Consider the following 22,894-nt stretch of genomic DNA (forward strand, 5'->3'; position numbering starts at 1 on the left):
TACTAGCCTTCCCCTTTAAGGTTTTGTTCTCTGCATGCACTTGATTTTGAAAAACTGCGATGGCAAAATCGACAATTACGTCTATAGCAATCGCATGTTTTAGTCCAGGAAATAAATAAGTGTATGGGAAGAAATTTTTAGGCTATAGGGACGTAGCGAAACTTTAATCCGATTGACGAATCAGAATCATCAAATTGAATATTGAGATCTATCTTTATTTTTTTTTTCTAATGAAAGTTTTCCAATCACTTGTTATCACCTGTTAATCACTAGGGCCTATTCAGTGGTCGATTGCAGACGAAAGTTATGTATGCTAGCATATACTTATGGCTTAAAATAACAATCTTTACTGAGCGTTTCGAAGTTCTGCACAAAAAGAAATTGACCACTAAATAAGGAAAAACCTTGACATCCGCTTCATTCCAGAATGAATAATGCAACAGAGCATTTTATGAACAGAACTCAGAACTCGCGGGAATTAGTGAAAATATCACCCACTGCCTATATATGAATATTCATATCTATCTGAAGTTATTGTATAGCAATAACACGGTCAGTATTTTCATTTTTCTTTGCCCGGGGATAACCATGCACTCAGTGTGCATGGGACCAGCTTGCAAGTTTGAAAAACAAGTAAGACAATAGATTAAGAGTTGTTTATCGAGTATTGCAAAATGGGCTATAAATATAAGCGTCATTCTTAAACATTTCAAACTAAGGCCATCATCAGACAGAGATGTTAAGATTAAAAATATCCTGTATTTTCTTATTATTTGCTTTGTTTTTTTAGCAGCTTTAATTACAAATATCTCAACTTAGCAAGAATGGAGTCAGATCTTTTGCGATAAAACTCTTCAAATAAATATATAATGAGATAGATATATAGATAGATAGAAGGATAGATAGCTAGCTAGCTAGACAGATAGATAGATATTGATTGATTGATTGACAGATAAATCCATTGAATGATTAATGAATTGACTGACGATGAGAGGATTAAGAAATGTTCCGGAAACGAGGCATCCGGATGGGGACACCAGGGGAAGGCCAGTCACCGGGACTTGACCTCGAAGAAGACCCAGGTGCGTCTTCTGGGGGAGTGCTTCCAAGTGAACGTCTTGTATGGAGGCTAGGGTCCAATGTGCAAAGAAAGAGCTGCCACGGTTGTGTAGATACAGTAATTACTATGTTATCGCGTGACTCCAGGTTTGTTGGAGTGTTTCACCACGTGAAAACGTCCTGGTTGGTCACCATTCTCATAAAAACAAATTCAATTCAAGTTCGTGGGACCAGCAGAAATACATTGCCGTAGTCGGCGCAGTACATCTAGGGCATAGCAGGTAAGCGACGTTATTTTCTTAATTTTTCCATCTCAGATCTGAGATCGACAGCCTGATCTCTCTTCTTCTTCTTCTTCTTCCGATAAAGTGCTGCCCTCAAATGGTCGAGGATGAACGCACTGCGCTCTTAAGTTCTTCAATGAAGTAAAAATGAGAAGAATACCAGAAATCTCTCATCTTCAACAAACACTTGTTTCATTAATGTTAATATTCCACTGGTAAAGCGCATTTGACCATGGTAGGCCTACGTTTATGGAAAATGCGCAATGTTAAGGTATTATTATGATTGTTGTCGTTGTTGTTGATATAATTGATATTATTATTATTATTATTATTATTATCATTATTATCATATCATTATCATTATTAGGCCTATATTATCATTATTATCATCATCGTCATCATCATCATTATGAAAGAAGGAGACCTTACGAATATATGGATATTAGTCGTCACCCGATACAGTAGACTCCCGTTGACTAGTGTACGAAGTCCTCGGGACAAGCGGTTCGTGATCCTCACAGGCCCCTATCGAAATTTTGTTGTAGCCGAACATACAGGCGAGCATTAGCTCTGTTCAGAAATGGTTGTGCCCCTATTGCCCTTGAAACCGGACGTTATAAGAATGTCCCACACGATGAAAGATTTTGTATAATCTGTAATTCTGGTGATGTAGAAGATGAGTTTCATTGTTTTATGATTTGTTCTGCATATGATGATTTCAGATCACAATTATTCAGTATTATATCAGAAAGAGATCTTACTTTCCCTCAGTTACCCATTTCCCAACAATTCCTTTTTTTTATGTCATGAGAGTCACTGTGCTGTCAAGTAGCCAGTTTTGCCAACCTTAAAGTGCCGTAACAATTTATTATATTCCCACAACTGAATATCTCTTTTATGTGTTATTTAGCCCACTATACTCTCTGTTTTATTATGTTAAATTATTTTTGTCTGTTTGTCTTACATGATATATTCATATAATTTGTTAATGTATATCACTCCTAGGCCTTTTTAGGCCGGCCGTCCGTGTGACGGGTGTGATTTTTAATAAAGAATTAACTACTACTACTACTATATACCTTTTTCATATTATGACATGTTTAGGCCTAGTAGATTATCTTCAAATGTTTTATTGTTTTTATTATATCAATAAGGACATGAACATAAAACGTATACACCGTAGTTGTCATTAAGTTAGGTCGATCTATATACTTTTAAATTCATATTTGTAGGGCCTATAATAATTATGGAACATATTATAGATATTCTGCAAATGTATTGTGTATCATACATTGAAACTGCATGAAAGTAAGCAAACCTACATAGATAAGGCCTTTTATAAACATGATAAACCGGTGTTACTGTTTTAATACGGCAGCTTCAACAATATAAGTAATTAATTACAGTGCAATACTTGTACGGGTGTAATATGATCGGATGAGCTTTAAAATCACTTTCCATGAGAATTGAACATAGAAGACATACTGTGCGAAGGACAGTATCATAGAGGTATACAATGAACGCACTGGTATGGATCAGGCAGTAACAAATGGGTCAGACGTCGTACACACACCGGGCACATTACTTCACTCATTCATTCGTTCATTGTACATCGCACTACCCTTCGCTGTGCATGTGTTGCGGGGATCATTACATTGTACATTTCCCCTTGGCCATGTACGTTCATGTCATTGAAGATGGTAACCGTTGCACTGACTTGTTTTCATTGCACGCAGCGTTTACACAGCGTGCGGAGCTAGCTACCTCTGTGTGTTTAGCCCTGGCCGCCGGCGCGCATGGGGCAAGTCAGCCAGCAGACCAGCTCAGGGCAAGCGCAGGACGTGTGCAAATGACGATACATTGTGTACTACTGAAAACATTTTGTTTAGATCGAGACCGTTGTGTGGAGCAAGATGGCTAGTCGCTTTGGAGCATACTTATCGAAGCGAGGAGAGCGTTTCATCCAAGTGATCAAAGCAAACCCCGTGCATATGAATCAGATGGGGAAAGCTATGAGAAATCCATATCATCCCACGGAGAACCCTCAGGTTTGTCCTGCTTGTTCATGTTATATAGACATTGCATTACGTTGCCGTTCATGTAGGCACCTGCGCATCACAGTGTAGTACTGCGTATAGACCTGGCGACCTTGGATCATGGGAACATTATTCTTAAATGCGTTCACCTTTACGGACCGTGTTCCCCCGATCCTCCTCATCTATATCTCCATGTATAGCGTATACCAGACGTCATTTTTCTTATGAATATTTTTGTTACAATTTTATTGCGTTTTGAGTGGATGTGACTGTGTAAAACTGTAATGTTATCAAGTCATAGATCCGTGATCAGCAGAGCCGCGTACGTAACTGGGATTTTTTTTTTTTTGGGGGGGGGGGGGGGGGGGGGATGGGGCAGGCGGTTGTTGGGGGTGCGATGGGAGCAAGGGGGGTGGGGGAAGGGGAGGTGACGCTACACTAGAGAAGGAGCGTATCGAGCGGAGGCGGGTAACCCTGTAGAATATCAGGGGGAAAAAAGTGATGTTAAAGAAAATACTACACGTCATAATAATAATAATAATAATAATAAGGTCTTATTTATCCAGGGTAGCCTCTTCAGTGTTGTCAGTGCTCTACCAGAGGGCCTGCTATTATTATTACCCTAGGACATAGTGGGTGAAAACATCTTGAAAACGACATTCTATTCATGATTTTTGTTGCCGATCAAATTATTTGAAAATCTGCTTTCCGAGTTTATATGTAGTGGCGCTATTCGATATTTGTAAAGGGCTGTTCTCATATGACTGAGCTGATGTAGGCCCTATAACCAGCGTTATATTTGGTAATAAATCTACCTCGTATAGGTAATAATTGGTAATATATGTGATTGATAATAATAATTGTCGATACTTTTTATCGCTGAAACTGCTGTAGGGAGGGATGGATAATAACCATTCAAGGTGAAGGCCATCGTAATGAAGGTAATTTTTAGAAGTCCAAAGTGTTCTTTTAATAATACTTTCCGAACGTGTTTTCTTCTCCTTTTACACCAGGGCCTCGTGAATTTGAGCACAGCACAGAACACCTGTCTGGCGCCGATCATCGTTGAGAAGGTAGGCCTATACTTAATCTTTTCATTCTTGTCGTAATTTTTCCTCAACGACTGTGGTTTAGTAATCGGAGTTAGGCAACGGATATACTGTATTGAACAAAAAATATCGCATCACACAGCGTTCTCTGTAATAGTACTAATACGGACTTTACCTATCAAAATGTAGACCCTATACAACTAGCTTTGAGGCGCAAGAGATACTATAACTTTAAACAGATCCCTCCATGCACCCGGACCTGAATCTTTTTTCTATCTATATTCTATTTACAAATGTAGGCCTATACATTATATATATTTTTCATCCATCGTTACTGATGGAATATATAAGATTGTAATTATTAATAAAGTAATTATCGTAAGAGGAAAATGTGTTTGATGGTCCATTATCATTCCTGGGCCCCTTTTTGTAAAGAGCTACGATTGATCTTACGCTCGATTTATTGAGCGTAACTCAGTAAATGGAGCGTAAGTTCAATTTTGAGCGTAAGTCTTGTTTCATAAAGACTCTTACGCTTGATTTCAAGAAAATGAAGAGTAAATTTCAGTTGATCGAGTGTTACTTGCCATCCAAAGTTGTTTATGAAACGCAATTTGCAACTTTTACGCTCAATCTTTATGAAACAGGCCCCTGACTCGTTCCGACTGTAGGGAAGAGTCCAGTCATTATAGACTAAAGTCATTGATATCAACTAAGCGTATCATCATGATACACAGATCAATCTACTCATTATCATAGAACATGATAACTCCATATATATGCATTCTAAGCCAAGGAAACAGTGTTTGCCTGCTGACTTCTCTTGAAGCCTGAGGTAAAATGTAACTGCGGGATGGCAATTGTGATTTTTTTTTACGTACAGTTGAGTACATTATACAGTGTACGTTACGTTTATTATCAATATGATATAAAGCAGTGGAATCTTGTATATTTGGTAAATACACATGTACACCGTTTATTAAAATGCCGTTTAATTGTTGTGGATTATATTGTGAAATTTATGCTTATCTGTTTGGATAGATAATCAAGAGTTATGCATATACCATGATAAAGCAATGAAAATAACATGAATTAAAGTGCTTCGCTCTCTTTAATCAGTCTTTCGGGAAAGTATCACGTCATTATAACCAAACATTCATCCTTCATTCCTCATCCAATTCAAAAGAGTTCAGTGCAGTTTGATAATGTTTGGCGCTGATGTCGAGGGAAACATGACGCATAAAACAAAATATATACCATTAGTTACGAGGCCTCTAACTTCACCGGATCTTAATGGATCTTGTGGAAAAGTCTAGGCCTGGTTTATTACCATGGTAACCCATCTTTCACCTCGGTCTTCTTACACCATCCCTCAACTACCAGCTAAACCAACGGGAGTTCTTGCAGTGGGAGCCATGGATGCTACCGTACACGGAAAGGCCCTGCCTGTGGCGACTCCGCAAAGCAGTGGCTAGCTTTCTCACTGAAGAGACGGGAGCGAAAACACCGCTGGATCCCAATAACGTACGATATAATCTTCACACAGATCTTCCTTGATATCTCCCTCCGTATAAACATACATAGGCCTAGTCGGTTTTCGGCATTTGATAAACGATGTTATCCATAACTATTAGGGGCTCCCAAACTATTTTCAAAGTACTGCCGAAAGTTTTCCCCGTATCTCGACGCATGCAAAATAAGAAGGGTCTGATACATCTAAAAATCGCATAGTTTATGGTGCATAGTATAAAAGATCAAGAGTTGAGTGTGGAACAGCTTGGTTTTCTCGTTCTTCATCGTATCCCGGTGTTACATTGTTGCTTTTTTTCATGAAATATATTTAAAGAGGAATTACGTGTTCTTAATAACAAATTTTTCGAAGTCATCTCATAAACGTGCGATTTTGTTTTGCCCTGTTTTGTTTTGTTGGTGCACGTTTGGATCACCTCGCTGAGGACCATATTATTATTTTCAAAAACACTCCGAAGATATAAGTATGAGTAAGAGATCATATGATTAGCATTCTGACGGAGAAATCAAAGCTCTCATATCAGTTAGGCCTGTCAGCATGTTAAGGGCTATGATGCTTTTAAAGATTTCTTATATGAAGTAATTCGGTAGAATAAAAAAGTAAATTTGTATACCGGTAACTTTTTTGAAAGTTACGTCTCTTTCAAATTAAGGGTATTACCGTAGCTCGTGAAGGTGCGCATGTAGAAACAACGGTATTTGAAAGGGCAAATTATAATAATAATATAATCGCATTTGCGTACCACTCCACGCCAGAAACACTACTACAACTATTTGTGTTCGTCTTTCAACCCTTGACCCATCCACAGGTGATGATAGTAAATCGTGTGACAGCCATAATGTACATTGTCGCCTATCTCCTCTCCGACGAGGGTGGTGAGTAGGTAAACTAAAGGTGACGCTATTAATTCATTTTACTGTGATTACACGTGGCAGAATACAGAGATAGCATAAGAAATAAGCTTTGCGAACGGTGATCTCGTCGTGACTCTCCTGCAAACGATTTTCAATATTTTGTTTACACTTATTTTTTTTTTACCTTGTTGAGAAAGTTTTAGCCTTGTTGCTGGACCAAACTCTTTTTCAAAAGTTACGGGATGTTTTTAAACAAAAGAATGTCATTTACGAATTATTGTCCCTTATATCTCCCATAGAGGGGATTAAAGAAAGAGAGAGATATTTATTCTTTTTTTTTTTTGTGGTTATGCTGTACTTTGTATTTGTGCAAAGATATGAAATGAACTTGAAGGGAATTGAATTAGCTCAAAAAAGGGGGCGTGATCACACCCCCCCCCCCCCTTGAGGGATTTTCAACAAGCAATACGGGACAAATTTGCTGACAATGCAGTCTCTAAACCATGAGCTAAGTTTATCAGAGAACGTGCATGTAATGTAGTTTATACATAGAATTAACACAGGCGTCTGATGCTTGTTTAGAATCATTAAAGAGTAGAGCGTAGAAATGCGTTTATTGTATCACGAAGCTTGGTGGCCCGAGTTGTAAACGTATTTACTGAACATTGGGTATTTTTTGACACATGCACAATGCATAAATGTACGCCCTTTCGATCTGGCTGCTTTAGCGAACGGAAGACTGTTATACAAACAGGACGATCAATGGGGAAGTTCAAAGATTCATGTTTTATTGGTCTGATAAACACGTCGGTCGTATAATTTATTTACCCGACTTTTAAAGGGATGTAGTTGGTTGAGATGAGTATTCAGCTTTTAACTTTTTGCGAGATACTTAGAAACCACTTTATGAAATATAGAGCATATATACAATACTAAGAAGAATTCAAAATTTACTAGATGAAATTGGTATTGAAATGACATATCCAAAAACAAAGGAAAACAAAGCAATTCTAGTAAAAATTAGGACCCACCTTTTATCAGGATTCCTTTGTGTGGGATATCGCAGTCATTTCAAAACCAATTTTTATGAAACTTTGTATTCCTCTAGGAGTTATGCTCTTTCACATTATCATAGGTTTCTCATTATCTAAAAATGTCAAAAGAAGTTGGAAACTCTCAATGAAACTGTGCCATCCCTTTAATACTCGCCCCATTTTTTTCTACTGATATTACTCACCTATACTTTGATGTTCGGAGAGTAGGAAACACCGTTATGTACTCGCATAAGATATCGGATCAATTAATCATGTTCATAGGCCATGTAGGCATTTCAGAATGTATAGATAGCATTGCGTGGTGCAAACCAAAGTCGCCAGTCGTAAGACCACACCATATACGACTTTTGGTCGCACGACGGACAGACTTTGGATCCGAAATAAATCACAATAGCCTCAGAATAAACACGCTTGTTTATTTCAGATCCATAGTCACTTAGTCGTGGAACCGAAAGTCGTGTGGCGTGGTCTTTAGTCGTACATTTACCAGACTTTTAAATCTTTTTTTGTATTAAGTTGTATTGCTCATCTATCATCTGATGTTCAGAAAGCAGGAAACTCCATTATGTTGGCCTTCTGACATAAGATGATTATAAAGGATCGATATATTAACCTTGTTCGCAGGCCGGGCATATCGAAGTTTAGATTATTACATGATACAAACAAAAGTCGCCTGTCGTAATGAAAGAGTTAAATGGTAACAGACACAGGAATCAACGCATCCAACGACTGAAATTTGTTGTCGACTTCAGTACAAACTTCCATCTAACATAGACTCACATCCATCAGCCCATTAAAGACTAACACGATTTGTTTTCATAGTGCGATGTCCCTTGCTCAAGGCCATACAGGCATTACCGGAACGTGTGGGACTTTCGGCCCTCTTTAGGGCTGCAAGAACATTAGCGCTGGCTTATGTTGCACTTCTGTAGACCTCTCAACCATTCCGAAGTTGGAAAGAATCTGTATTTTGACTGTTTTCACCTCATGTTTCAATAGAAGTTTGCTGTTTTTCTAGTTAAGTTTTCTAAACTCTTATAATATCATAGGAACTCCTCTTTGCTATATTTTTTTTTTCAGCCAAATGATCCATTTTTTTTTTGGTAGTCAGAAAGGATGGGCTGTTGGCTTCGGTACTATTTGTAAAGGTTGTAATTTATAAAGGTTTGTTCCACATTATTTCATTATTTCTTGGTATAGACTTGGAAGGCCCACGACAAAAAAAAAAAAAAAAAAAAAAAAAAAAGGAAAAAAAAGCCATAGTCAAAAACAAAACACAAACGAACCACAAAACAAACTTTGCACTTTATGCAATTGATTTTATGATTACGACTAAGATGCAAATCAGTTAAAGCCACCTCATACAATCCCTATCCTCACAGGTTCCAGCGGTAATTTCATTGATATTCAAGAGCCGTTTAATGATGCCATGCCTTAATATAGACGATACGATGAATATAATACAATTTTTTATACAATTTTTCATATAAAATATATAATTACATTATACAGATACATATAAATCACACAGGTTTTACGTAACCAGCATAACGCATTGCATAGAACTTTGATGTTCTGTATCCTGTTAACATTTGTAAAGTATCTGTTTGTCGTTTAACCCTAACTTACCTGGGGGGGGGGGGCATCTTTTGACGAATTCCGCGACCATCGGCGCGCAAAATTTTTTGACCGCGCCGCTCGCTGACTTTTTACTTTGGATCAAGTCTCGCGCGACTTTTGAGACCAGATTTGTCGCGCCCGGGCATACCGTTCCGAAGCCACGCCCCTTCAAAAAATTTTCGTCAACCCCAAAATTGCTCAAAAACGTGATTTTGTGTACAAAGTCATTACAAATTGTTTTTTCAATTAATTCATATAAACACTCATATTCTTGATTTTAATGGCTGAAATCAATTTATTTTAGTATGATTATGCTTTAAAAAATGTGTATGACAAATTCTGCTAAAAAAACAACAAAAACAAAGGTTCGAAAAAACAAGGAAATACATAAAAAATGATAAAACAATAAAAAACATAAGAAATTAATTTCGATACTGATTTTTTTTACGCACAAATGTTCAGAATGTCACTAGGAATATTTACACCAAAAAATCAGCATTCCATAAGATTTTAAAAGCCAATTACAGACGAAAATGAGGTTTTTGCATATATTTGCATAATCAATTAATTTGAAAGGGAAAATGCAATTTTTTTGAAAATTTAACTGAACGGTCTTGTAGATTACATCCAGCTTTATGTTCATGCAAAATTTTGCGGCGATCGCGCGATCAACGGCCGAGATCTGAAGGGGGCCATAGTGCCCCCCTCCCCCCCAGGTAACTTAGGGTTAATGTATGAGATATTATGCATTAATTTCTAAGCATTACTCAAACCAAATACATGTATGTTTCTTTGACTGTAATGATACAGACACCTTCCTGTCCCCGACGCCGATGTACGGTGCTATTCCCCGGGACTTTGAGGCGCTCTCAAACGTGACGGTCTACCCCGTGCCGCTCAGCAGCGAGGTCTCTGATAGTTTTTTGTTTTGTTTTTTAGCTTACTTGTTTGTTTGTTTGTTTGTTGGTTGGTTGGTTTTCGTGTGTATGTCCTTTCTTCCTCGATCCACATCTGTATTCCACGTTTGTCTTTTCGTATGTCTGTTTTTTTTTTTCTTTGACATACAATGTTAATACTTCTCTAATTAGTTGATTCAATACTTGGATTTATACTTGCTCGTTATTGCAAACATGATCACGTTCACTGTGTAATCTCTTCATCTGGACTTTTTACGCACTATACAGCCGGGACCGAATGGAGGGGACGCATATGAACTCACCGATGAGATGTTGGAGGCAGCGCTTAATGAAGCTAAACAGAAGGTTCGTTCGCATCTGAATTGGATCTAATTGCTGTCATCAAGTTTTAGCTGCCTTCATTGTCGGTTATCTCATTATCCGAGCGTTGCTAGTCATCGCTGTTTGATGTTACTTCAACATACCTGTAGTGGAATACGGAAAGTTTGCACCACTTTTTAACTTCTTATAAGGGTCGTTTTTGGAATCGTTGATGTCACTCTGTTCTTCAGTCTTTGGTTTTTCATTGTGATCAAAACTGCAGAGATGTAGTTCTTTTTTTCTATCCCTTTCAAAAAATGCATGAATTCCAATGCAGAGATGCAATGTTGTCGCTCTTCTCACAAAAGAAAGAAAAGATTATCAAGTGTTTTGTGCAACTTCTTCAGTATTCGTTAGACTGCAATACCGATGAATTGCATTAAAGAATCTTTATCATCATTACAATTGCTATAGCCTTACTGTTCATCGTTGTTATGATTATCATTGTAATTAGTATTGCACTACCATTCACTCATCTCCAGCATAGACACCTTCTCAAAATGAACAGAAATGAATATAATCATGAGAATAATGTCTGTTTCGTCACAGGGTCACAAGGTCACGGGTCTATTTCTCGTCAATCCACAAAACCCGCTGGGGATCGTCTACACAAAGGAGCAAGTTCTCACTTACATGAATTTCTGCAAGAGGTAATAATATAAACGTTAAAAATATATATATTTACATCATTACTCAAGGAAGGGGTGGATCATTGAAATTGGCTGTTTATTAAGTTTTATATAATTATTTTTTTATAGTGCACGTAAGTATTGACGTAAGTATTGACGGAAGGCTTTGGTAATAGCCTAAACCAATGACTACAAAGTTTCAGCTTCTATAGAGTCCAAAGCGACGTCGAAAGTGTCGTAAACAGTATCATAAGATTAGAAACTTGAATAAAGCTGTTACAGGGGAACCTTGTGCGTCTTTGGTGTCCAGATGCCGGGCAAAACATGCCAGTAACCCGCAGCGACTGGTTTCCATCCTTCGTCTTTGTCAGAGAGCAGTTTGATTTAGATAGTCGGTAGATTTGGTGTCTTTATCTGGTCATTATGGAATGTCATTGGAACAGTACTAATCCGCAGAGAGAGTAACCTCCTAGTTGCAAAAAAAAAAAAGAAAAGAAAAAAAGGATGAAATTGTTACATATTGCCAGCTTGTAGGGACTAGATAAAACGAAAGCTACTACTCCAATGACGAGGTGCAAAAGTCTCTTCAATTTTCGAGCGTGAAAGTAATGTAAGCTAATTTTGATGATCAAGGTGAGCTTGACAAGATCCTTTTAGATGTCATCTCCACTTTCAAAACTATGAAGACTACTCCAGAGTATTACTAGGGCAGTTGTCTTTAGGAATTGTGTGGTAAAGCAAAAACAGCTCGTCCTCAACGTGTTCACAAGTGAACGTTACCGAAATTCACTATACAGCGGTGTGAACGCCGTATGCTTCGTTCAGTGTGAACGTGAATGCATGTAAACATTTAAGTGTGAACGTCACATTAGTACTTTCAGGAACTTGAATTAGGATACTAATAACGTGTGGACATCACCGCAGATCGCTTCGATTTCAGGTGTGAAAGTCACTTCAATATTGATGCCTTAACATTATGGTGATGAGTGCAAGCATTTTCTCCCTTCTCTGACGTCACAATACAAAGGCATGAAATCCACTGCATTCTGGACGAGATCTACCTCTGCTGCATATACGACCAGTCAGTCCCGAACTCAAGCGTACTCGGCTTTGACCTGGAAGAGATTCCAGACATCCAACGAACCCACGTCATGTGGGGGTTTAGTAAGGTCAGTGTTATACTCTTTGTCATTAACTTACGTGTTTTGTTGGGGTTTTTTATGTATTTCTCTATCTACTTTTTTCAAATTAAGTAATATTAATCTCAATTCTGCATCAATTGATGAAACCCGTTTAGTGTATAAAATATAGTGGACCCCCGTTATAATGAAGTCCTCGGGACCGGCACTTTTCTTTCGTTATATCGAAATTTTGTTATAACGTTACAGAACAAATAGACATTATAAAACACACACACACACACACATAGAGCGGATAATGGAGAATATGTATTTTTACCTCGTTGTAACCGGAATTTCGTCATAACCGTTTTCGTTATAACGAGAGTGCACTGTATCACGGATCTGGAATTTTTAAAACAAGAAATATGACAACGTTGACTGTCAGTACATACACTTGTAATTCTATTGTCTTACGGCTATGTTAAAAATCCAGTTGTATTTGGAAAGTGACGCGAAAGGAAAGAAGATGAAATAAGACATGCATAGATTGATATGATGATCACGTTCATTAAGTAGCTCCGCCTCTCCTGTGTAAATTTTAGTTGACTGAATTGCACCTTCTGAGCAATTACCAGATATCTGCAAATCGTTTCATCAGATTAAGTCACAGTTTGAATGGGCCAAAACTCGTGTCTTGGAAGCTGTATTTCGCTCTTCATTCATCGTGCGATCTCACAAAAAGGGAAAGACACATCGAACTCGGCCGTTATCCGCGGCATTTTAACGTGTGTACGATGTTTTCCTCGATGCTTGTCGGGCTCGACGAATTTCCTTTCAATGTCCCTTCTTCTTTGTTCTTTTTCTTTTGAAATCTGCAAATTTTGCGTACTGCCCGTGCTACTCATGTTTCAATAAAAATCATGATTACAATAATTATTCATTGTTTCGTTTCAGGGGCATGATTATTAAGTTTTTGCATTAATTTTTGACGGAAAAGAAATATGCATGGATGGAGACGTATGACTTGTCAGTTCCTAAAAGGTGTTTGTTGGCAAAAGATTTACTCGAGTATTGTGTTTATGGTGGGTATTGAACCAGAAGCCCGATAAATGTCCCTACTATACCTACAGGATTTTGGTATGCCCGGGTCCCCAATCTCTGCCTTCTACTCGTGGAACAAGGACCTCGTTCAGGCAACGTGTAACCTGGCGTCGACATTCTTTGGCATGCCAACCTACAACCAGTTTGCCGCTTCCAAACTATTGGAAGATCGAGGTATAACTAGGCTTGTCAACTTAACTTAATTCCATTGACTTGTTTTAAGCTTTGGCAATAACGTCTTTTTTAACTAAAAAAAAAAATATGATGGGAAATTCATAATATTTCCATATTCATGTGTGACAACAACTGGGGACATTACGTTAAAGGAGACTTTATGGTAAAGTCACAACCCGTCTGAATTGCGTCAGCGGTCTTTTGGAAAAGCGAGCTTTGCTTTTCGCCAAACTTTTTCTAGAGTTTTACTTCTTCAGGTCAGGCCAATTTTTTGAAATAATGTTGGCCTATTCATAGAGGCTGGGCAGGATATTTGCGGACATATACCAATGGTAGCAATGTAAATTGAGCTAAAAAAAGTTTCACACAAAAATACTGAGTCTCAATTGGAAATTGATTACTGCACTCAAAACAGTTATGATAGCTACAACATAATACGCAGTTAAGTATACAATAGATGCGTATCCGGGCAATTACCCCGAGAGGGCAATTACCCCCCGGCTAAATACTGGTTAGTGGTAAGCTTAGAGTAACGATTAGGGTTAGGGTTAGGGTTAGGGTTAGGAGTTTGAGTTAGGGATAGGATTAGGTTCAGGATTAGGATTAGGATTAGGGCCAGGGGAAGGGTGCGGGGTAATTGCCCAGGGGGTAATTGCCCTAGACCCCAATAGATGTACAGTGTATGAGGACGAATACATGAGAAGTCATTGTGCAAGCAGGGAGGGGAAACGCAACTAACACATTTTCACCTCTTTATACCCCCCGCCACACGTAGTGTGAAGGGGGTATTGTAGGAATCACCGTGATAATGGTGGGTCGGTCGGTCGGTCGGTCTGTTGCAAAATCTTGCGTCGCGAACTCCTCCTACAGTTTTGAAGCAATTTAAATGAAACTTAGGGTAAATGATGATATTGAGGTACAGATGTGCAAGACAAGTTTTTTTTTGTGTTTGTCGGACAATGCGTTGCCATGGTAACCACAATTTTACAAAACCTTGTGGAGGGATCTACTTCCATAGTATTTAAGCAATCAATTTCAAAATTGGTATCTATGATGATCTATAGGTGTAGTTATGCAAGACACTCTTTGTGTTTGTATTTAACAAAGCGTTGCCATGGTAACTGCATGTTTTCTTCGAATTCTGTGGAGTGAACAACTTCCGCAGTTTTGAACAATTGAAATCAAATTTTGTAGGCATTATGGCCTTGAGGCATAGATGTGGAACACATAATTTTTGTGTTTGTCAGACAAAGCGTTGTCATCGTAACCATAATTTTACCAAAACCTTGTGGATTGAATAACTTCCACATCATTCAAGCAATTAAGGTCAAATTTAGTATGTATGATGATCGGGAGGTGTAGTTATGCAAGACACCAATGTGTTAATATAAGAAAAATTTATTGCCATGGTAGCCACTCATTTTTGTATCAAATTGAACTACTTAATCTATGAAGGTGAAATTTGGTGTGTATGATGTTCTTTAAGGGTAGTTTTGCAAAATGTCCTTTGTATTTGTATCGGACAATTCGTTGCCATGGTAACCGCATTTTTAAAATCCTTTGGAGTGAACTTCTTCCACAGTTTTCAAGCAATTGAAACCAAATTTGGTAGGCATTATGGCCCTGAGGTATAGATGTGGAACACATAGTTTTTGTGTTTGTCACACAAATCGTTGCCATGGTAACCACAATTTTATCCAAACCTTCCAGTTGAATAACTTTTCCATCATTCAAGCAATTAAAGTCAACTTTGGTATATATCATGATCTAGAAGTGTAGTTTTGCAAGACACCAATGTGTTAGTATAAGGAAAACGTGTTGCCATGGTAACCACTCATTTTTGCATCAAAATAGACCATTCAAGCTATGAAGGTCAAATTTTGTGTGCATGATGGTCTTTAAGTGTAGTTATGCAAAATGTCCCTTGTGTTTGTATCAGACTATGCATTGCCATGGTAACCACACTTTTTACCCAAACCTTGTGGAACCAACTGTTACCATAGCACTCAAGCAACTGTGGTCACATTTTGTTTGTATGATTGCCCTCATCACATCACATACTATAAAGCAACACTAGGGGAGGGGGTATTAATCACCCTCGTTGATAATTCTAGTTCCTTCCGGTAGACGCTGATGCCACAGTCTGTCAAAGCGGTAGAGGAGTGGCCTGGGAAAGGGAAATCTCCGGTAGCTACTCTGGGCATGTCCGCCACATGATATGTAGTCTTCTTGGTCTTCGTATGGCCTTCCCAAAAAACAGCATTAGAACTGTAACAAGTGAACGCGAGAGCGAAAGTTGCGAGACCCGAATGCAAGGGATACTAGATAGCTTATTCCCCAAATGGAATGATTTGTCATCTTTTCTATGCTTTGAATGCAGTCGAAACAGGAGACCATAATGGTGCTGTAATAAGTCCCTGTCGTATGCGGATGCATACATGAATTGCGCTCCTGTATAGTAAATGGTCTATTTGTTGGAGTCATTCGTCGCAATCCAGGACATGAACTTACCGTATTATCACTAAGTAGACTGCTCTGATTTTCTTTTATCATTCGAATAAGGACCTTATTTTCACCAAGGCTCACTCCATTTTCCCGTCAGCAATCTACAAACCAGGCTAATTGATATCAATGATCGTGGTTGAGTATGATGAGTATCGTGATTCTGACAAACTCATCTCCTTCCCTCCCTCTTGTAGTTCCCTTTTTCTCATCCTTTTGCTCTCGCTGTCTTGCCTGCGTTTCGCTCTCTTACTCATCCTCAGAGTGGCTGAGGAATGTCTGCATCCCAACTAACCTCAGCAGCCTGGGTGAACACCTAGACATCACCATAGCAACCCTGGACGAGTTGGGCGTGCCCTACTTGAAGCCCACTGCCGGCTTGTTCATCTGGGCGGATTTTGGAAAGGTACACTTATGACGAGTCAAAACGTTTCGAAATGATCGGGGGAAAAGAAGAAGAAAAAGAAGAAGAAGAAAGAGAAAAAAAAAATACAGTATAAGGAATTAAGCTGAAAAAAGTATTCAACCGAGACCCTAAAATAAAAACATGTTAATACCTAGGCAATACGTAAAACTGCATGAAAACAGATTTATTTTCCAACCATTTTCTACGTGGAAAGCTGTAATAGTTTAATTTCCGATTTACAGTAAGTAAATTGAATACTGGCATAATTTGCTTTGGGCAGATATTTGCGTGGTATTTTTCCAAATTATAAAGAGGAACACAACAAAAGAGAGAAGAAATCATGATAAGTTACTGTCATTTCATTAAACGAAACCTAATTTAACGATTTACATATGTGATTGACGAGGCAGTGAGCTTGAATATTCCCTTACAGTTCTTGGCGGAGAAAACGCTTGCGGAAGAGGTGCGACTGGCCGAGGCGTTCGAGGGACACGGTGTCGCGCTTCCTCCAGCTTCAACCTTTCTCTACGACGATCCTGGCTTCTTTAGAATCATCTTTGCCGTCCCCAAACATGAACTGTTAGAAGGTGAGTCCCGAATGAAAGTTTGAGGATGGGCGTGGTGGGGATTGTTTAAATGCAGGAGGTTTGATGCGTACCGTTTATCATCATTTAACGCTCGCGAGAGCTTAAAAGCAAGAGGAGATTGAAATGATTTCATAATACCGTACAGTGGACTCCCGTTGTAACGAAGTCCTTGGGACCGGCTATTCTCTTTCGTTATAAACAAGCAAATAACCAATAAAAATACATAGAATGGATAATGTCGGGGCCTGAATTTCTAATTTGTTAAAATCAGAATTTCGTTATAACCGTGTTGCTAATAATGGGGGTGCATTGTATTACCGGTTCAATGCACTCCCGTTTTAACGAAGTCCTCGGGACCGGCGGTTTTCTTTCATTATATCGAATTTCTTCACAGGTGAATATTTAGTATATTAATAAAGATATTTAGGTGATAATTTTGTGGCAGAAATTTCGATTTTATTGTAACGAGAATTTGTTATAACCGTGTTTATTAAAACGGGAGTGCAATGTCATACCAGACTGTATTATGTATGAAAGCCTGTTATATGAAATGTTTGAATGTAAAAACAGGTACGTACATGTACATTGTATATATCCATTTAATCGACTTGAGATATATAATTGAGATTAAAGCCTTCAAATAACAAAGAGAAAAATCAAAGCTGAATCTCAGAAAATGTATATGCCATTAGTGCAGTAAATGGAGAATATTGAATTTTTCTCTTCAACCAATCATGATCTATTTGACATGTAAGTCATACTCTTGTCTTTTGGGTAGAGTTACGGTAAGGTACGAAATAATGCTAAGCATAATTATGTGTATGTCTCGTAGCATGTTTCACCAAGGAGGTTTTATACATGGAGTTCCAACTGGCTGTAATTACTCAAACTGTTGTCAGATTTCTATTGATGTACAAATGAATTCCACAGGTACACTTGTGCCATTGATAATCGATGTTCGACGCCGCCGTCTTGCTGAGCAATCTGAAGACTCTGTTTTTGAACGTTATCATAATGTTGGCTATATTTTGTTTATTTATTAAATGAAATGAAATTTCACTTAATCTAAAGCATGTAAAACAAAAGTCAATGCCGTCCAGAAATTTGCGCATAAGTGTAGATCAGAGCTGTATCACGTGAAAATATTTATAACTGTACAATCCTGGAAAGCTGGTTTTATCACTTTTCCGCTAAAGTTCCACTTATAATGAAACTAATATGGAACAATCTTCAAGGATAATTCTTTATTGATAGATATGTCAGATTAGTGCATGGGTATGCCCAGTCAAGTAATTTTCATCTTTATTTCAGCATTTTTTGTTCAATTTCTATTTGCGCATCCTCGTGTCTGTACCACCTACCTTTTATAAGTAGGGATATCGAAAAGTAATTACCGTACCATCACAAAGACATAATTTTCCTTTGAATGTGGCTGGTAATTTAGTAATGAGACACGAGTCAATTGTCTTCGTATCTGCGCGGCAGATCCTGTTTGGCCCATGCTTCAAATATTTTTTGAGCGGTGGCTTCGAACATTGAGCAAATGAAATAAGACGGTTGTGACGCCATTCTTTAGAACCTCCTTGGTTTCACAAAACAAACAGTAGCTGCAGTCATCATCTGTTCGAGCTGTATTTTTGCATACGTGCAAATAATCGTGTATGTGAGAATGTGTGTGTGCCTCTGTGTACAGTGTAGGCGGCGTTTGATTGACTAGACTACATTTTTAATGTTTTTATTTTTTCCCCCACCGGCTTTATATCTCATAAACTTACAGGCTTGAAGAGAATGAAGGAAGTCTGTCTGTCGTTCAGTAAACCGTCAGGAACCGCGTGAGGGCAGCATTGAGGCTGGGAGTATCGGAGAAAGAAAGTAACGTAGGGGATATATTGGGACCTTCGGAGCGACCCTTGACAAGGAACATTTTTTTTTTCTCCACATATTATTCTTTTCATCATGAAGAGGGGCGCTGTCATGCTTATGTCCCAAATAATGTGTCAGCTGACATTTGATTTAGTAAATTTTAGCATAAAATGTTGATGGATGAATGTCCGTCTCAACATGTCCATGTTGGCCTACATCATGTCTCTTTACCTGTCATGGTTGCTTTTAAATCGCTGTGGTTATTTCACCACCATCAAAGTCCTCAGGACTGGCAATTCTTATTTTCGAAATTTTGTTGTAGCCAAAAGAAAAAAAAATATTGTTATGCATGTAAATAAGTAAAAATGATATCTTAGGAGCCTGAATTTCTGCTTCATTATAACGAGAGTTCAATTTTAACCATACTCATTATAAAGGGAGTGCTCTGTTTGTGTATGGTTTTTGACATTATTTTCTCATACGAATATGTGTGGCAAAGAATAGCTTCATCGCAACTTTCTTTCTTGTCGATATTATTGGATTTTTAAAAAAATTGCCGTAGAATCCACGTGGGGGAAGAAGCAATGGAGATGAAAAGAGCAGCTGAACAACTGAAATACATTTTTTTTTTTTTTTTAAAGAGCGAATATTGATGTCAATTCATCCCCTTTGGTTAATTTCATTGTTTTTCTGAGGCTGTGATGCAGAAGTAGAAGTAGTTTTCATTACGTCAAGGTGAATCATGCATTCATTTTTCCAACTTCTGGCAAGGTAGAGAAGCACTGTAGATCACATGATTATGATTAATCATTCAAAACTTTTCTTTTTCTTTTATCAATGTTTTGTGCCATCATTAACAAAATATACAGAATGCAATGAATGACATGTCCAGTTACCAAATAATGATCACTTTACGTGATTGCACTGAGCTTCCACTTTGCTAGTCATCAGAGTACAGAATTTTACAGTAGATTCGTGCTTTTCAATATGTACTACAATGTATGTACAAAATCAACATGGAAGGCATGAAAATGTGATTTCTCTTGTGTGGGACTAAGCTTTGTTTTCTGCAAACTACAACTGATTATAATTATACATCTGATTTTGAATTTATTGTTAAAGTAAAGACTCAAGAGAGACTGGTATCATGAAAGTTTGCTATGAAATATGGTACATGTATGAATATAAATAACAAATATAACTAATTCACATGGCTTGTTTCTGTTCCCCACACGTCACATGCACAGTGACCTATTTGAAGGTGTGAAACTAGATTTACTTTTTAATAATTTAAGCAGGTCAAGGGTACAGCAAGTACTACGTAACTGTTGATTCAAGATATAGATATAAATGCTGCAAATATGTACATCATCATTAATCTTAAAAACAGGTGAAATATAAGATGTACAGTATATCTTTTTATTTTTGCATTTATGATAAGGAATAAATGCTGCAACTACTTTAATAAGTACACCTGTTTGTTTGTTTGTTTTATTTCTGTCATAAACATACATACACATATAAAGTACATCATATGGTACAAAGAAAATGATATATCATGCATCAAATGAAACATACATAATATTATATAACAGGTAATCATAGAAGGTACATTGTACATGCATTGCAGAAACAATCACGACACCTCAAAGAGATATCTTCTGACATCATGCATTTCACTATGTCAAGACATGAGGCTATAGTCTGGTGGAAGTAAAGACTCTCGACATCCACTTGCATAATACGTGTATATGTAACAGTATTACAATGGCTGGTTTACTCTGATGAATATCCTTGTCCACTGGAGAATCATGTAGCACTATAGCTGATGCAGCAAACTCCTAGCCATTCACCTCCAAAAAAACAACAACAAAGTACAAACTCAATTTGCTTCCGTAACTGGATGATGTAACAATGTTTGGAGACACTTGAATAATAAGATCATACTGATATCGTTTTCAAACATGAAGTCCTATGTTTTCAGAGTACATGTAGTGATGTTGGTTGCAACCACTTACGTCACATACACTTGTAGAACAGGTGTTGATATTTTAACAAACCAACAGTGCTCTCTTTGATCCTGAATCCATGTACCTTTAACCCTAAAAGGGCTGGGGGGGGGGGGGGGGGAGTTACAGGTCCAAAACAATTAGACTCTCAATGCTTTTAATCAGGCTAAAATATGATCTTGAGCTTAATTTGCATAACTAATTAATTAAAATTAGAAATCGATTGTTTAAGAACATCTTATGACACAATCTTGTAGATTCTGACGTGGGTCTCACGCATGCAAAATTTCATCGCGATGTTTTTTCTTAGCAGTTACCAATAATGTGACATTAGAAAATGAAAAATATAAATATCTCATATCTCACATCAAAATATAGTTATAAATCATGCCAACAAGCAGTAGAAATAAACAGTCTGGCAGGAAGCAAATGACATCTTGCATTTTTGTCTCACATCGAGTTTTCCAATCAGTGTAGAAAAAAGCGCCGATTGCGGTTCCAAGGCGGGGTTTCTGTTACCCTAATCAGGCGGGTTTTTTTGGCTATGGTAAACCTGGGGGGGGGGGGGCAGATTCCACCCCCCCGAGATCTTGGCCATTGGTGGTGCGATCGCGACGAAATTTGGCATGCGTGACACCCACGTCATAATATACAACACTGCATCACAAAATTTTTTGAAATAATCAATTTCTAATTTTAATCAATCAATTATGCAAACTAAGCTCAAGATCATATTTTAGCCCAATTAAAGGCATTGAGAGTCTACTTTTTGGTCTGTTTATCTGTTTTGGCATATTCAACAATCGTACATCACAAAATTTTCCAAAACTCATTTCAATTCTTATGTATTTTATTGTTTTCAGAATTTCTTGTGTATTTCTTTGTTTTTCAACATTTGCTTTTTCTGTTTTTTTAATTGGAAATTGTCACTGACCACTTTTCTACCATAATTAGCATAAAATCAATCAATGAAAATGATTAATTGTAAAAATTATCAGGCTTTTATGACTTTTATGCCAGAGCACTGTTTTCCAGAGGAAATGTACACAAGATAACAAAATTGTGCCTGTTTTGGGGTGACATGGTGTGGCTTCGAAAAATTATGTGCGGACGTTGCAAATTTGGTACAGTATTGGTTTGGATTAGGGTTCAAGGTTTCCAACATGTTTGCGTTTGTGTGTGTGTGTGTGCGTGTGTGTTTTTACGTGTGAGATCATGACAAAGCGCTTGTGAAATATGAAAGTAAGAACATACATGTAATTCCTAAAGGAATTCAAAATCTATTTGATGAAAATTGGTCGTGACACGTTTGTGATATCCAAACAAAGCGAGCCTTGTTAAATGCAACAGGCCACGACATAACAATCGCATCGTTTTATGCTCTCTTGGGATATCCCAGTCATTTCAAAACCGATTTTCATTAAATGAACTTTCAATTCCCCTATAAGCTCTACTAGCCAGACCAGACGCCATGCGAACTATACAGCAACTGGGCTGTGTATAGTTAAGACTATGAAGCTGTTTAACATTAATTTCAGTCATAACAAAATTCCAGTTACAACGAAGTAAAAATTCAGGCTGCAACATTATCTGCTCTATGCTTTGCATTTATTATTTGTTCTGTGTTAATGAAATTTCAGTGTATACTGTAAAGAAAGAAAACTGTTTGTTATAACGGGAGTCCACTGTACTATTGTTATACATTTACACACAAAATAAACCATCATTGGCCAATTG

At 37.7% G+C, this 22,894-nt stretch overlaps 1 protein-coding gene across 3 annotated transcripts; it reads left to right on the plus strand.

The window, feature by feature from the left end:
* Positions 1–1,229: 1,229 nt before the first annotated feature.
* Positions 1,230–19,664, plus strand: LOC139720114 (1-aminocyclopropane-1-carboxylate synthase-like protein 1). 3 transcript variants are annotated; one of them, XM_071631485.1, is made up of 13 exons: positions 1,230–1,340; positions 3,080–3,391; positions 4,393–4,452; positions 5,812–5,952; positions 6,768–6,834; positions 10,299–10,396; positions 10,673–10,750; positions 11,315–11,415; positions 12,422–12,563; positions 13,646–13,790; positions 16,556–16,698; positions 17,132–17,285; positions 19,063–19,664. In XM_071631485.1, the coding sequence occupies exons 2-13, from the start codon at positions 3,257–3,259 to the stop codon at positions 19,119–19,121; spliced, it is 1,323 nt and encodes a 440-aa protein (XP_071487586.1). In that variant the 5' UTR covers positions 1,230–1,340; positions 3,080–3,256; the 3' UTR covers positions 19,122–19,664. The 3 variants fall into 3 exon arrangements, with proteins under 3 accessions (XP_071487586.1, XP_071487588.1, XP_071487587.1); XM_071631486.1 differs by having other exon boundaries at positions 1,271–1,340; positions 3,233–3,391; XM_071631487.1 differs by lacking the exon at positions 3,080–3,391 and having other exon boundaries at positions 1,250–1,340.
* Positions 19,665–22,894: the final 3,230 nt, after the last annotated feature.

This window comes from Diadema antillarum, unplaced genomic scaffold (assembly GCF_040938485.1).
Source record: "Diadema antillarum isolate AM-2024a unplaced genomic scaffold, OU_Dant_1.0 scf00000122, whole genome shotgun sequence".
NCBI classification, from domain to species: Eukaryota; Metazoa; Echinodermata; class Echinoidea; order Diadematoida; family Diadematidae; genus Diadema; species Diadema antillarum.